Here is a 13154-nt window from a genome sequence, read left to right on the forward strand (position 1 = left end):
TAGGAAGGCAGTTCTCACGCGTTACTCATGGCAAGCATCATCTCTTACAGCTGTTCTGTAGTATTGTGTAGTGCTCTGCAGTGGGGTATTATTATATGTCATGATCTTCTAGCCTCTACCTTTGAACTAAAATTTTGTAAAATCATATAATGTTTTCACCATATATCAAAGGCATTCATAAATTATAAACATCGGTTGCCATGCATTTTTAAACATAAGGAAGTCTTTTATAATATTTGATCCTAAGACGTATTTTTGGAGATTAACCAGTATTTGTACCTCTTGTTCACAGCAGCCTCATGGTGATGCTGCCATCTATAGTACAGTGCAGAATTCTGAACAGTGACAACAACTAGGCGATGTGAAAAATAAGGGCTATGTTTTAAAAAGGTAGGTTTTCTGCTGAATTTGAGCTAAGTTAAGCCTTGCTCTTTCTAAACTTCTATCATTCACCGTTGCCTGATTTTCTCTGGAAAGAGCACAGAGAAAGAGGCTCAGCCTCTGGAATGCTGTCCTCCCAGTCCTCTGACCATTAGCTCTTATTTCCTCCATTCTTATTGCCTTCCCACATCCTTCATCCACTTATTCTCTTTGCTTTCTCTGTATTTTCCCATAAGGTGCATTGAATTATGAATAAGTGCTAATGTTAGAGAATTAAGTGCAAAAGTTTTAATTAAAATGGAAGCAAATCAGCTACTTGTTGGATAACCACAGTGTATGCCCTCTCTCTGTCACACACACACAGCAGTTACACAGCCTCAGCTGATCACACATACAGCACTTAACAAGCTCCCAAACACACACAGGTCACTCCCCCAGCACACAAACTACTCGTTCCAAAATTCACACCACCCATTCACGTGAGCCCCGTGTCACACTGAGAGAAAGCCAAATGGAGTCTCTGCGCCTAGAGTCTCAAGCTGGGGAGTCTTCTCTTCTCGAAACAAAACACACAGGTTTGGTGTTAGAGATACCATACAAGAAGTGAGACCCTTCCTTTAAAAGAGAAGCTGGTTTCAGAACGACATCCACTACAATGAATGCCATACTAGCAAAAGATCTTATTGATCAGTATGAAAGATGGATAGATGCTTATCAGAAATAAGTAGATGCTTATCAGAAATAAGACATAAGAGTGCAATGGAACAAAGTGCTTAGCTGTAAGGCTATACACAAACATGAATGAACTTGGGAAGAGTTTTTATAGGAAGAGAAGGAATGTTTTTTACTGTACTTCAAAGCCATACATACCAAAGAAATCTGAAATCTATGAGAAGAGAAGGGGGAAGCAAGAAGTGAATTGCTTGAAGAATCAGACTAAAAAGATTTTCTGTTCCTGTAATTTTTTCCTCTATATTTCATACCAGCTATATCAACCATATATAGTATATATATAGTATTCTTACATAGTAGGAAACTAGACAAGTTAGACAAGTCTGACAGACTCTTCTTAATAAACTTTGTTCTAATTTGGCTGCCAAGAAATGAGAAGAAAGGGAAAGCTCTCCTCTTCTGCTGGTCAAGAAGCCGGTAGCCAGACTAGACAAACTATTTGTAAGTAATTAGTGATTCTAATGTAAGTGATCGTAAGTGATTAGTGCTTCCAGGCACTGACACACTTCTCTTCCTAGCATCCCACGCAGGAGAAAGGCATGGAAAAGTAATTATGTGAGCTGCAGAGACAACTAGATGACACAAGCACAGTTCTTTCTAAATTATGGAAGAACTACTCCAGTGTCCGCAGATGCTGACTCCAGCCTACCTTCCTCGGTATGTAAGGAGCTTGACCCCAAAACTGCCAATGCATCTAGCTTTGGTATCCATCCCCAGGGGCCCTCTGCTGTGCTTCTCCTGAAAGGTAGAATGTCCTACAAATAATTCAGTACCTCTACTAGAGTGTATGTCCAGCTATCAGACAAAAGCAAAAAAGTAGTCTAGTCATTTTACAATCCACGAAAGCCAGGGAGGTTCAAGATTTCAATTTTAAATTCTTAATTATTTTGACAAATATTAAAGGCTCATCACAGTTTCCTCTCCATCCATACGACCAGCTATAAATTCAGCTAATAAAAGTCTGGCATCCACTGAACAGATACTCAAATCTTCAAATACCAGACCCACAGGATATTCTGCTGCACAATTACTTGTTCTAATCTTCACTTTGGCATTGGCATCAAAACAACTATTAGCCCTGCAGCTTCAAGCACAGAACAAGTGTTTTAATTCTACTATTTCAAGAAATTTCAGTAGCATGACCTAATGCTACCCGGTTGCTTGGCCTGGTTGGCCAACTGAAACAAAGCTCTCCTCAGTTCAGCGGGGAAGATGTTCTTGTAAAGTAAAAAGAAGGCATCTGATTCCTCTGTAATTACAACTGGATGAGCTATAAGTAGAGTAATAGATGTTGACTCACTACATCACAAAAGGTGAATTAGTATGTTACAAGAACATTTGGAGCATCTTCCTCTGCCTTAACTAATAACAGTTCTTCTTTGAAGAGACAGCAAGCCATGCTTCTGAACAAAGGCACTCTTATTTCAGGACCAGTTGAGGTCTTTGCCCTCAGAAGCCCAGGTACCACAAATGGAAGACTCAAAAATTCATCAAAAGGTCCCAAAGTCCAGCAGCTGCTTCAGGAACAGAGTTACATTTCAAAGATATCAGGCTATTTCTCGTGTCCTTCAAGATCCACCTCTCAGCCATGTTTAACCAGATTAAACAAGAGCTGATCCACTCTACCTGAATTACAGAGCAAACCGTTATCAAACCGCACTCTTTTAAATACAACCCAGCATCCTACTATACTGACGAAAGACTATGATTTTTTTTTAATTTTATTTTTTTTTAAGTTTTATAGGAGTTTGGTTATCTGAATCACCAAGACAACTGGCTGAGTGAAAAATGTCTGTATTCTAGAATATCTACAGGCAAAGATTTATCTGTACCTCACTTCATCCCCACCCCAAAACTGAGCAATTTAAAAGTGAAAGGATGATCAGATCAGATCTTCTACATAATATTTTTTCCTTTTAGTGTAGATATATTTTGGCAAAGAAGATAGATTTTTTTAATATGCAAGAAAAAAATCTGACAAAGGGCTTTTAGGAATTCTGTTCTCAGAAGGATCCTATTTTCTGACCCCTGCAATTTTTAAGCATCTGTCTTCATTTTGATAAAAACCTTCCTTCTTCCTTATGGATTTTAATTCGAAAGGCAAATTTGGCCTCATTTAGGTCTATCTTCATTACTCCTCTCTGTCATTACAGACAACAGCCTTTTCTCAGGACGGGAGACATAGAACTTGCAATATTCACATCCTGTTTTAAGTACAGTAAAACTAATTTCTCCCCTCAAGAGAACTTGCATTTCTCTGTATTTCACCTTCTGATCATGCTTCTGCTCCAAACATAACAGCAGCCACTATCTTAAAGAACTTTCTAGAAACCAAGCCACCTAAGTTTTTTTTCCTCCTCCTTTGAACTTAACATTTTTATTAGTCTTGATCTTAAAATAATAATAATAATAATAAATTACAAGAGATTTTATGAACAATAGAGGGTATCTAACCCCTCCACCAGTTAAGATCAGAGTCTGCATTCAATGTAGGCCCTCCTTATTGAGAAATACATGGAAAAAGGTTGGGGACATCAATCAGAATATTACTTGATACTTAGCAGTTAATTTCCTGAGGTATCACTTATTTAAAATGCATGAAGACATTGCTATGTCTCCGGTTAAAAATGCTGTGTATTTTCACTTTATCCTTTAGGACTGCTGCTTTAGAAGGGAAGCCCATTAATTTTAATGAGTTCCAGACAATTTCCTCCCCATTTTATACTGTCAAATTTCCTCATCTCCTTACTTCCATTCAATTTATTTATTCCAACCTCTTTTTTTTTCCTGGATATGGTCTCTTACCAACTAGGCCAATTCACCCATACTGAGGACAGGGACATCTCTGATAGAAAATTTCCTCTCATCTTCTACCTGTGTACAACACGGCAATGCAACTGTGCACCTTATCCACAAAGATATTTAAGCCAATAACTGTAGTGGGTAAGACGATCTTCCTCACTCAGAACCAGATCAGAGTACTAAACAGAAGAGATCAAATCTTCTACAGAAACAGAAGTCACAGATTTAAAAAAAATATATTTGGAGTAGTACAATTTGGGAATGACATACATATTGGTAAATCCCACCTGGTTCAGTACAGCAAAATGCAAAGCAGAAAAAAGCATGCACATCATTCCTTCCATCCACCGGTGAAGGGAGCTATGGTAGTGGAAACTTTTAAGAAAAATGCTGCTGCAGTTAAGACTTTACTACAACTACTTTATATTATTCATACTTGTTTAAGTATAAAGAACAGTATACAGTTAAACATTTTAATGACTGCCAGGATAGAGTCCTTTTAACATCTCTTTTTTAATTAGAAGCCTTAAATCTTTTTTTTTCCTTGAAGAAAATACACTAGAGAACCTTCAAGAAGATGTTTTCATTATGAAAACCATACCTTATTTTGCTGCATTCAATTAAAACAACCCCTTAAGAACCGACATAAACATCCTGGCTTCAATCAATAGTGTGTGAGAAAAAATGGTAGAACAGCAGATATGGCAATTGGTCAGATTAGAGGACAGGAATTGTACAAGTGGCAGGATTGAAAATGTCTCCAACGAACCACAGAACCAGAATATTACCACCAAAGACAGGATGGAAATTTATAATGTTTTCCTTAATGTTTCTCCTAAGAAGAAGGGAGAGACAGGACTAAGACTAAGATTTTTAAAGAGCAATCAGATTACAAAGATAAGCAAAGTGAAAAATTCCAATTTTAAGAGTCTTTGGATCACATCAATGGAATGACAAGACTTTAAACAAGTGCAGCATCAGCAGTCCAAGAGAACAGTAGCATCTCAGAAAGAGACGACTGCCCACTGCCAGTTGCAATAAAATTCACATTCATGGACCTGAGATACACTGAATATGGATTAGGACCACGGGCCAGATGGCTCTGGAGAACTCAAGTAGGAAGGAACAAACAATCTAGAGAAGAATATTTGGAAGAAAGCAAGAACTGCAGAAAATGTTACAAAAACTGCAGCAACCATGAATAATTGGGATTTGAAAGGAGAAAAACACTAGCTGTAGAAAATGGATGACTGCACCTGGAGAGATGCAAACTAGCTCAGTAGCTGAAGATGTACTCACAGCAAACAGAAATACCAGATATTTTCATAAAACATATTCTGTGCACTTTCCCTAAACATAGGGCATTTTGGAGGCTTTTTAGAAGGTTTCCAGAAAAGGAGTACAGAACACAAAATAAAGTATTAGATCAGATTTCTAATTTCCTTCCTGAATTGTAAGGTACTAAATCAATTCCATAGATTATAATAAATTACAGATCCTCAGGTTACAGAAATTCAAACTGGGCATAAGAAAGAAAATCTATCGAGCTAAAAAATGCATAATAAGAATTTGAAAATCAAAGATAAAATATTAACTAACTTAAAAGTTTGGTAATTTACAAAAGATACATAGGAATTGAGTTTCTAAAACACAGGAAGCATAGAAGCCAAGAGGCATGAAAACATGCTGCTAGCACTGTATGTAGACATCTAAGTACATGAATAATACATGAATAAAGGTTCTTACACTGCATATGTTGTGCCATAACCCAGTTGTGGAGCAGCCTGTAGTTTTCCACGGACCCCTTTACCATTTCTACCAGTAAGTCATAAGCAGCAGCCCTTGAAGAATGTGACTTGCATTTTGGCTGTTGTCTATCTTTTAGACTGGGCAGCAAGAACAGAAGATTGAAGATGTCTCTTAGAAACTCCTGTAAAACAAGTCAAAGAGCAGGTTTATCAGTTTGAACAAATTCTTAAAAGAAGACAGTCATCTATTATCAATCTTTTAGAAACTTCTACTTTCTGGTCCTCTATCATTTATAGAATTTTCTATGACTTGTATACAAGTTTTGAACTGTGAATTTCAACAGTCTTCTCTATATTACAGGAAGTGTACTGTAAACATATTACAGGCTAAAGAGAAACAAGTCTGCTGAAAAAGAATGCCAAATTATCCTCTCCTAATGCTATCTCCAGCATGTGGCAAAAGATCACAGAAAAAAGAGAAAAATTAAATTCAGTCTGCCAGACATCTGCAACTTGAAAATGCATGGATACAACTTAAGAACAAAGACTTTTTTTGATTAACGAAGATACGCAACATGAAAAATTGACAATGGCATAATTTGTAGAAATAGTCAATAATGTAGAAATGTATCATACATATTTTATCATAAAAAACACTAAGAAATCCAACCTCGCAGACCTATATACGCTTTCATTTTCCTTTGTATATAAAAGCACATGTATAATAAACATGTCCTTTTGTTATATGTGATAAAAGTAAATTGTGCGAACAATGAAAAACAGAATTTTGATGTGTAAAGACAGCATAAAATCCTGGTGCTACTGAAATCAGTAAGGGAAGTTAGTGGCCTTTAATAGGGGGTCTGGATTTCATGAATGATAATTTATTCTGACAAACTATTCATATGTAATTTTTTAATAACTTTAAGACTAGTTTCACTCAGTGAAAGACAGCACATGACTTTAATGATGCTTCTAGTTTGGGTTTTATGAATCACTAATTACTCACAAAACACGCACTTATATTATGTACCGTGTGTACTAAGTCTGTTTTACATTGTTCACTGAATAAGGTTGACTGTAAAAGTTCAAATGTTATCACTTCAGTTTACCTGCTTGGAATATTGATTGGACTGTAAGAGGCAAAAAGCATAGCTGTGCCAAGCCAGGTTGACTTGGATGACAAATACATAACATGTATCATTAATTATGTTTACCTTCCCAGTTTAATACACTAACAAACTGAGATGGAAATATGCCCAAACTTCAATACCTTCCCTTAAGTCAATTTAATTCAATAACATTAGAATAAAAGTAAAGCACTAAAAAGGCAATAATAACCCCAAGATTTATAGATCTGTAAGAAAATGTGGTCACACCCTTCCAGAACTATACCACCTTTAAAGAAGTGTAGAATGGTGAGAGGCTTTCCTCCATCTTCCATTACTAAACATTACTAATTTAAACAAAATTAAACATTACTAATGTACAAAAGGAAGTGTTACTAAGTAGCCATGTAAGTGGTATTACAAGTGACCATGAAAGAAGAAAATGTTACAGAATTTAGAAAGCAGTATTTCAGCACATTCCCTCAGAAGTGGCCATCACAGGCAGACTTTATGTCCAGGGCAGATGACACGATCCAAAGCTTACATTTAGCTGCTTCAGTGAAATGGCTGCAATCTTAACAAACCACATTTAAATATTACATCATTCTAAAAGTTTATCATTTTAGTTCTCTAAATAATCTGACAGTAAACCCTCTACATCTGCAAAATTTTTGAATGTTTCTTCCCCAAAGATACCTTCTTCAATTTTTTCCAGGGACAGAAGTCTCTCTCATTTGAAAGTAGCACAAGGGATACCGATGTAACTATTATACTTAATTCTACAATTTCTAGACTGTAATTAAAAGAAATCCTGTTCCTGAATTTCCCTATTCATGTATATTCAGTTAAGCAGCCTTTTGAGGTTAAAAGGCCAGACTCCTGCTCTAAAATCTTACTGAATTTTAAATATTTCCAAAGATGGCATCTGCCACCACACACGGGAAAATCACCATAAAAAGCCTTATTCCACTGTGTAGGGAAATTTGTGCAGCAGTAATACGAAATCTTATAACAAAGGTCAGATGTTTGTGCCTGAATACTACGGAGAAGTCTCCTCCTGGCCAATACAGTTCACCAAAGTTCTTGCAGACTCTTTTCATGCTTTGGAGATGCATTTTTCTCTCATTACATGTGAAATTCAAAAGAACTGGAATGCCTAGTTTCTGGAGAGTAAACCTCTCTTTCTTTGCACCAGCAGGAAAATTTTCCAACTTTTAAATAAGCTGAGAGACTGCAGAGGCCTGAAGGAGGTAGAAGGATAAATACACTGTCCTATCAGTCAAGGGCCATACTGTCAGGAGCTTAAGCAAAGCAGTAAAGAGTTTACAAGCTAAGAAATCCTCTCCCCCATGTATTTAAGACCTTAAAAGAGGACTAGATTTTTTCACCCTATGAACTGCAATAAACAGGTGGACTGCGGACATTTTTTTTTTTAACCACAAAAGAATTCTGAAGAAAAATGACACCCGCCGAGCCTATCTGTCGAAGAGGACGGGTTTGCCCTGACCAAAGAGTTATGTTGATACATGCAGATATCTAATGCACGCAGCAGCTGTCAAGCACCAGCTTCCCCTCCCATGAGATAACCAAGGTGTGCAGAACACCACAGATGGGGAAAACGTATGGGCCTATCGAGCTGTATATATTAAATGCCAAGCTCCCAGACCATTCCCAACCTGCACTCCTGTCAGCTAAACCTGTATCACACATGCTCCTGGGGCAGCACCCCAGTTCCTTTCCCTCCTTAACCATATTTGCCAGGTGTAGCTGGTTACAGCTCACCAGCAGACCAGCTGCATCTGGTACGTGGAGTTATGGTCTGTACTTTCAGCTGCGGCCTCATTTCCCAGCCTTTTTCAAACAGGTGTCCCAACACACCAGCCGTCTCAAAGTGCAGTCTTACAAACCAGAAAAGAAGCAACTTCAGATATCTGGTTCTATCTTTTTCCAATTTACACTCTTAACCTTGTATTTGCACCATCTGATCGTACTCAGACATGCTGGAGCAGGGAAGAAAAAAACTCAGAAGGTGGTTTTGTTCAGAGGACAAATACAAAAACCCAACCTTGTAAAAATGCACCTTTTTATCATGCAAGTGACCTTAAGATATACCTTCCTAGTGAAGGTGTGTTGGCTAGTACATGTTAAAAACGTATTTTTGTCCACCTAGAGTAGAATACGGTAGGCAGCGATTATCTGTAAAGGACAACAAAGAAGGTGGAACAAGTACTCACTGCTGTCACAAAACGTGACCTTTAAAGTCTGACAATATTTGCCAAAACATCATTTTGCTTAGTAAGAACAGGAATCTGTAGTGAAGAAAGGGCACATGCCAAGCATTGGAGTTCTCTGGGCAAGTCTAAACTACCTGCAGTACTTTGCCAGTATAATGTATTTTCCAAGATATTTTGTCACCAACCTTTGCTCGGATGGAGGCGTGTGCCTTCACAATCCTGTGACGCTGAACTCCTCACTAGTGGTATGTTAGTCCAGTGCACTAACAGACAATGCACTTTATAATGAGCAGTCCAAATATCTTTTTTTAATTGTACATATAATGAAAAAATTAATACTAGATCAAGACTTAGTCTCAGATAATCTCTTAAGTCCCTGTCTCTCAGTGAAGCCACATTCTTTTTGGGAAGTCTGTTGCTGCTACTGCTCTGTTCACCTTCATCCATTCTTCCAATGATATTAATGGCTTCCTTGTGATATATTACATACATGTAACATATTTTGACATTCTGCACAGTATCACTCCTCTCTATTTTAGCTTCCATTTTATTCTTTTCATACTCTTCACATGTCCAAGCTACTTAAACCTGACCTTCCTCTTCTATTCTAATTTCTACATCATCTTCCACAATGCACTCTGTAGCTTGAATTCTTGCTCTTATTTAATCTCAAACATCTCCATACTTAAAATACACTTATTCTGAGAGAATTACATAGCAGTAGTCTTTCAAAATACTGCCAACAGTGTTACTTAATGTTAGGTAGTGCACAAATGAGGCAGACACTACTAAAACTTTTCTAGAGTAAAATTGCCTTCAGAACCATTTTATGATAACGGACAGAGTAAACAGACAGGACACATGCAACATAACTGCATATATGGGTCTATTTTCCTGGTGAAACTTCACTAAAGGTCCAAGCACAAGCTCAGTATAGTCTACAGAAAGAAATGCCAGTTTAAGTCAGCTCTTAGACCAGGCCTTTTGTGCAAGTATCAATTTATCCAAGGGAAAAATCACTTCCTTAGACAGACAACAAATCTCAAGAAAGCACTAAGAAACAGAGCATACCAGGCTGTGGCAGCAGGAGCATTCAAGAAGGAGACATTTCAGTCACAGTCCACCAAGTCGCCATGCAGCATGACCATGACAAATACCTCGAGGGCCAAGGGAAGACCAGAAATACAAGCCCAATTCTCCCTCAACCATTACTACAACATGGCCTGACAATACGGAGCAGAAACTTTTTGGGAGCTTCGCTTGCCTACCTACTCTCCCATCTAACCACAAGAAGGACAGATGGATTGTAGTAATATTCTTGTAATGGATGTCTCCTGCTGCACATGTGTAGAGCTTAAAAGCTGCTTTCAGATCACAAGTGTTTCAGGATATGGTCAAAAAGCAGCAGTTGTTAATGACTTCTAGTAAACTAGTTAATGCTGATCAACTCGGAAAACATTTAGAGATCATGAATGAAAATAAATCAGATTTCTAGGATGTAAGAACTGCATCCTGAAGTTAAATATACTTAGAAAGGGCAAGGGCTGTATGTGCTGTTTTTTAATAAAGGAATGAGATGTTTGTTTCTATCAGTTATCCTAAGGCTAGATATATGACATTCTCATACATTGAACCTTGCAGTCAAAATAGAGGAAAAAAGGTGAAAGGAATAAAGCACAGCAGCAGAGATGGCACTGCCTTGACCTCTTCAGGGTCCTTTTCTTACCTGCCCTTCCCGAGAAAATTTAAAGGGTGGTTTGTGTTTAATAACACTTGTTGCAAGACGAAGTAGTCCTGTAAGTCCATCATCTTCTATATTACCATCTTGATGGTCAAGGATTTCTCTGCTAGATATATATATATATATAAAAGAAATGTTAAAACTGTGTTTATCCCTGCAGCAATAAATAAAATGCAACTCACAAGTAAAACTACCTTTACCAAATCTTACCTCCGAATGCAGTCAGCAAGATGTCTTGCGAGTGCATCTAAATCAAGCAGTGTGGTCTGATTAAAAATGAAGAAAATGGAATATACATGAAAAATAATTTTTTATTTCATGATTTACAATTAATAAGCCCAGTTTGAAACTATGGTTATATTTTTTGGATGAAAATTTCCTACTGCACACAGAAAAAGGGACAACTAAAACTCATTTTTCAAACATGCTCTTGCAATAATATTTTAATACATTTTCACAAATGTGGTAAAACTGTTTGCTTTTTTATATCTATGCTGCACAGTTCAAATGAAGTAACACTTTTTCTTTCATTTCCAGATCCCACAAAAATACTATCTCTACTAGACCGAAAGAAAATGGAGCGATATTATTTTAAAGGGAAATGGTTAAATGATAGTTCTTCCAAGTACAACATGTAGTTTGTCATCAGAGGGCTGAAAAGCCCCGCTAGCATTCTCTGCTTGGGCAACATGCAGGAGAGGCAAGCGGAACTGTAACCTGGCTACGAGATTCAATCAATAAAATGGACTTAGAAGAAAACCGAATGGCAGAAAGGAGGAGGAGCAGCCAATTTTTTTGCCTCTATTGGGAACATCCAGAGTTAGGAGAGGATTAGATTTTCTCCACTGTGGAGAAACTAGGATTAAAGCTTTATCTTCTTTCCCTTCCCACACTCCTGTCACAGCACAGAGAATAAACTAAGGAGATTTACATAGAGCCTCCAGCAGAAGCAGTTGCAGAAGATGCCCCAAAAGGCAACTTTAACCATTTAGAGCTGTTCCAAAGACTGTGAATAATTTTTCTGACTTGTGCTGACTGACTTCTCTTATCAGCTTTGCTCGAATACTTGCTTACTTCCTCCTTAGATCACATTGAAATTATTTCTCCTATCAAAAGTGAATCTCCCCTAAATAATTAGGGTATTCACAGTATCTCTTACTTTCATGTAGTCCACCCGGCTTGTGTGTTATACCCATCCCCATCTTCTTTACTCTACAGTCTCTGTAACAAAATCTTCCCTTGGCCAAGAGCTACTAAATACACACCAGAGAGTAGGGATAGCTGGGAGAAGGGAGAAATCCAAGAGCAATTCATACCAGTTCATTGCATCTTAAGTGAAAATGCTTTGTATTGAAGTAAAAGTGGTCTGAATAATAAAAATAAGAAAAGGCACACATTTAAAGGAATGCAAAGCAAAACCTACCTGACTTGCATCTTTCACATGTATGTTATCGATCAGTTTGCACAGCAGCCAAAAATATTCTTTACAACCTGGTCGTAACACTGGTTCTTCCTCATAATCCTCTATCTGTGGAAAGAAATTGCTTTTGTTCCAAAGTACACCAGGGAAAATAATTATGTATTAAAAGAAAGTAGTAAATCCACTTTATGAAAATATTATTTTCTACAGAATCCTACTTAAGATAAGCCAAGTACAAGAACAATGTATTCTACAATGGTAACAGCGCATGTTATCTACTGTTTTTCTTCTGAAATTGTTACTAATTTTGCTGAAAGATTCTCAAACTGATCTACCGTAACATAAAAAAAAATCTGGAATAGTATTGGCTCTGTCCTCCACACTGCAAATGGCAAAATTTTTAGTATTAAAGGGAAACATGAGAAACTTCAAGTGAACAGGAACTTGATGTTAGTTAGTACGACTCTAACTGTAAACATTTTTGAAAGCTACTCAAATTGGGCAAATCTTCTGCAAATTGTTTTAAATTAAATGCTGTTTATGTCGACATGGTTTAGAACTAAAGCAGACTGCTCTAGTCCCTAACTGACTTCAGGCAAAATCATCCAGGTTAGTTCAAACCACCTCTATTAATCTGCATACATTAACACTGAGAACTCCCCCTGAAGTAGGCTTGGCAGCATTCATAGACTCTCCTCTACTTAGTAAAGCTGTGAGGACAATAATCCTTGAACAGAAAAACAGCAGCAATCAGCTGGGAACAATAACTTTCAGCCTCAACAGAGAGCACCGATGCACACATACAACTATGCGCTTATTTATTTACAGACTTATCTACTTTTAAAAGGGTAGTCCGGGCATAAATTGAAAATACAACTATTATTCCCTAATGGTGTGTTGCATGGACACTAAAATTCCTGAAGGAGAGCTCTCCCGAAACATTATTCTATATTCTTTCAAGTATGGACAACCCGAAATTAGTGCAGT

The 13154-nt window shown here is 37.3% G+C and overlaps 1 protein-coding gene across 5 annotated transcripts in view; it reads right to left on the reverse strand.

Moving 5' to 3' along the window:
• Nucleotides 1-13154, reverse strand: part of USP34 (ubiquitin specific peptidase 34) — a 141982-nt gene that overhangs the window by 41706 nt on the left and 87122 nt on the right. For all 5 annotated transcript variants that reach the window (XM_026064130.1, XM_026064129.1, XM_026064132.1 and 2 more), the window contains 4 exons: nucleotides 12171-12275; nucleotides 10958-11013; nucleotides 10733-10853; nucleotides 5662-5845 (listed from right to left, as the gene is read on the reverse strand). In XM_026064130.1, coding sequence (XP_025919915.1) covers nucleotides 5662-5845; nucleotides 10733-10853; nucleotides 10958-11013; nucleotides 12171-12275 — 466 coding nt within the window. The remainder of the gene's footprint in view (nucleotides 1-5661; nucleotides 5846-10732; nucleotides 10854-10957; nucleotides 11014-12170; nucleotides 12276-13154) is intronic.

Source organism: Apteryx rowi, unplaced genomic scaffold (assembly GCF_003343035.1).
Source record: "Apteryx rowi isolate R43461 unplaced genomic scaffold, aptRow1 scaffold_21, whole genome shotgun sequence".
In the NCBI taxonomy this organism is placed as follows: domain Eukaryota; kingdom Metazoa; phylum Chordata; class Aves; order Apterygiformes; family Apterygidae; genus Apteryx; species Apteryx rowi.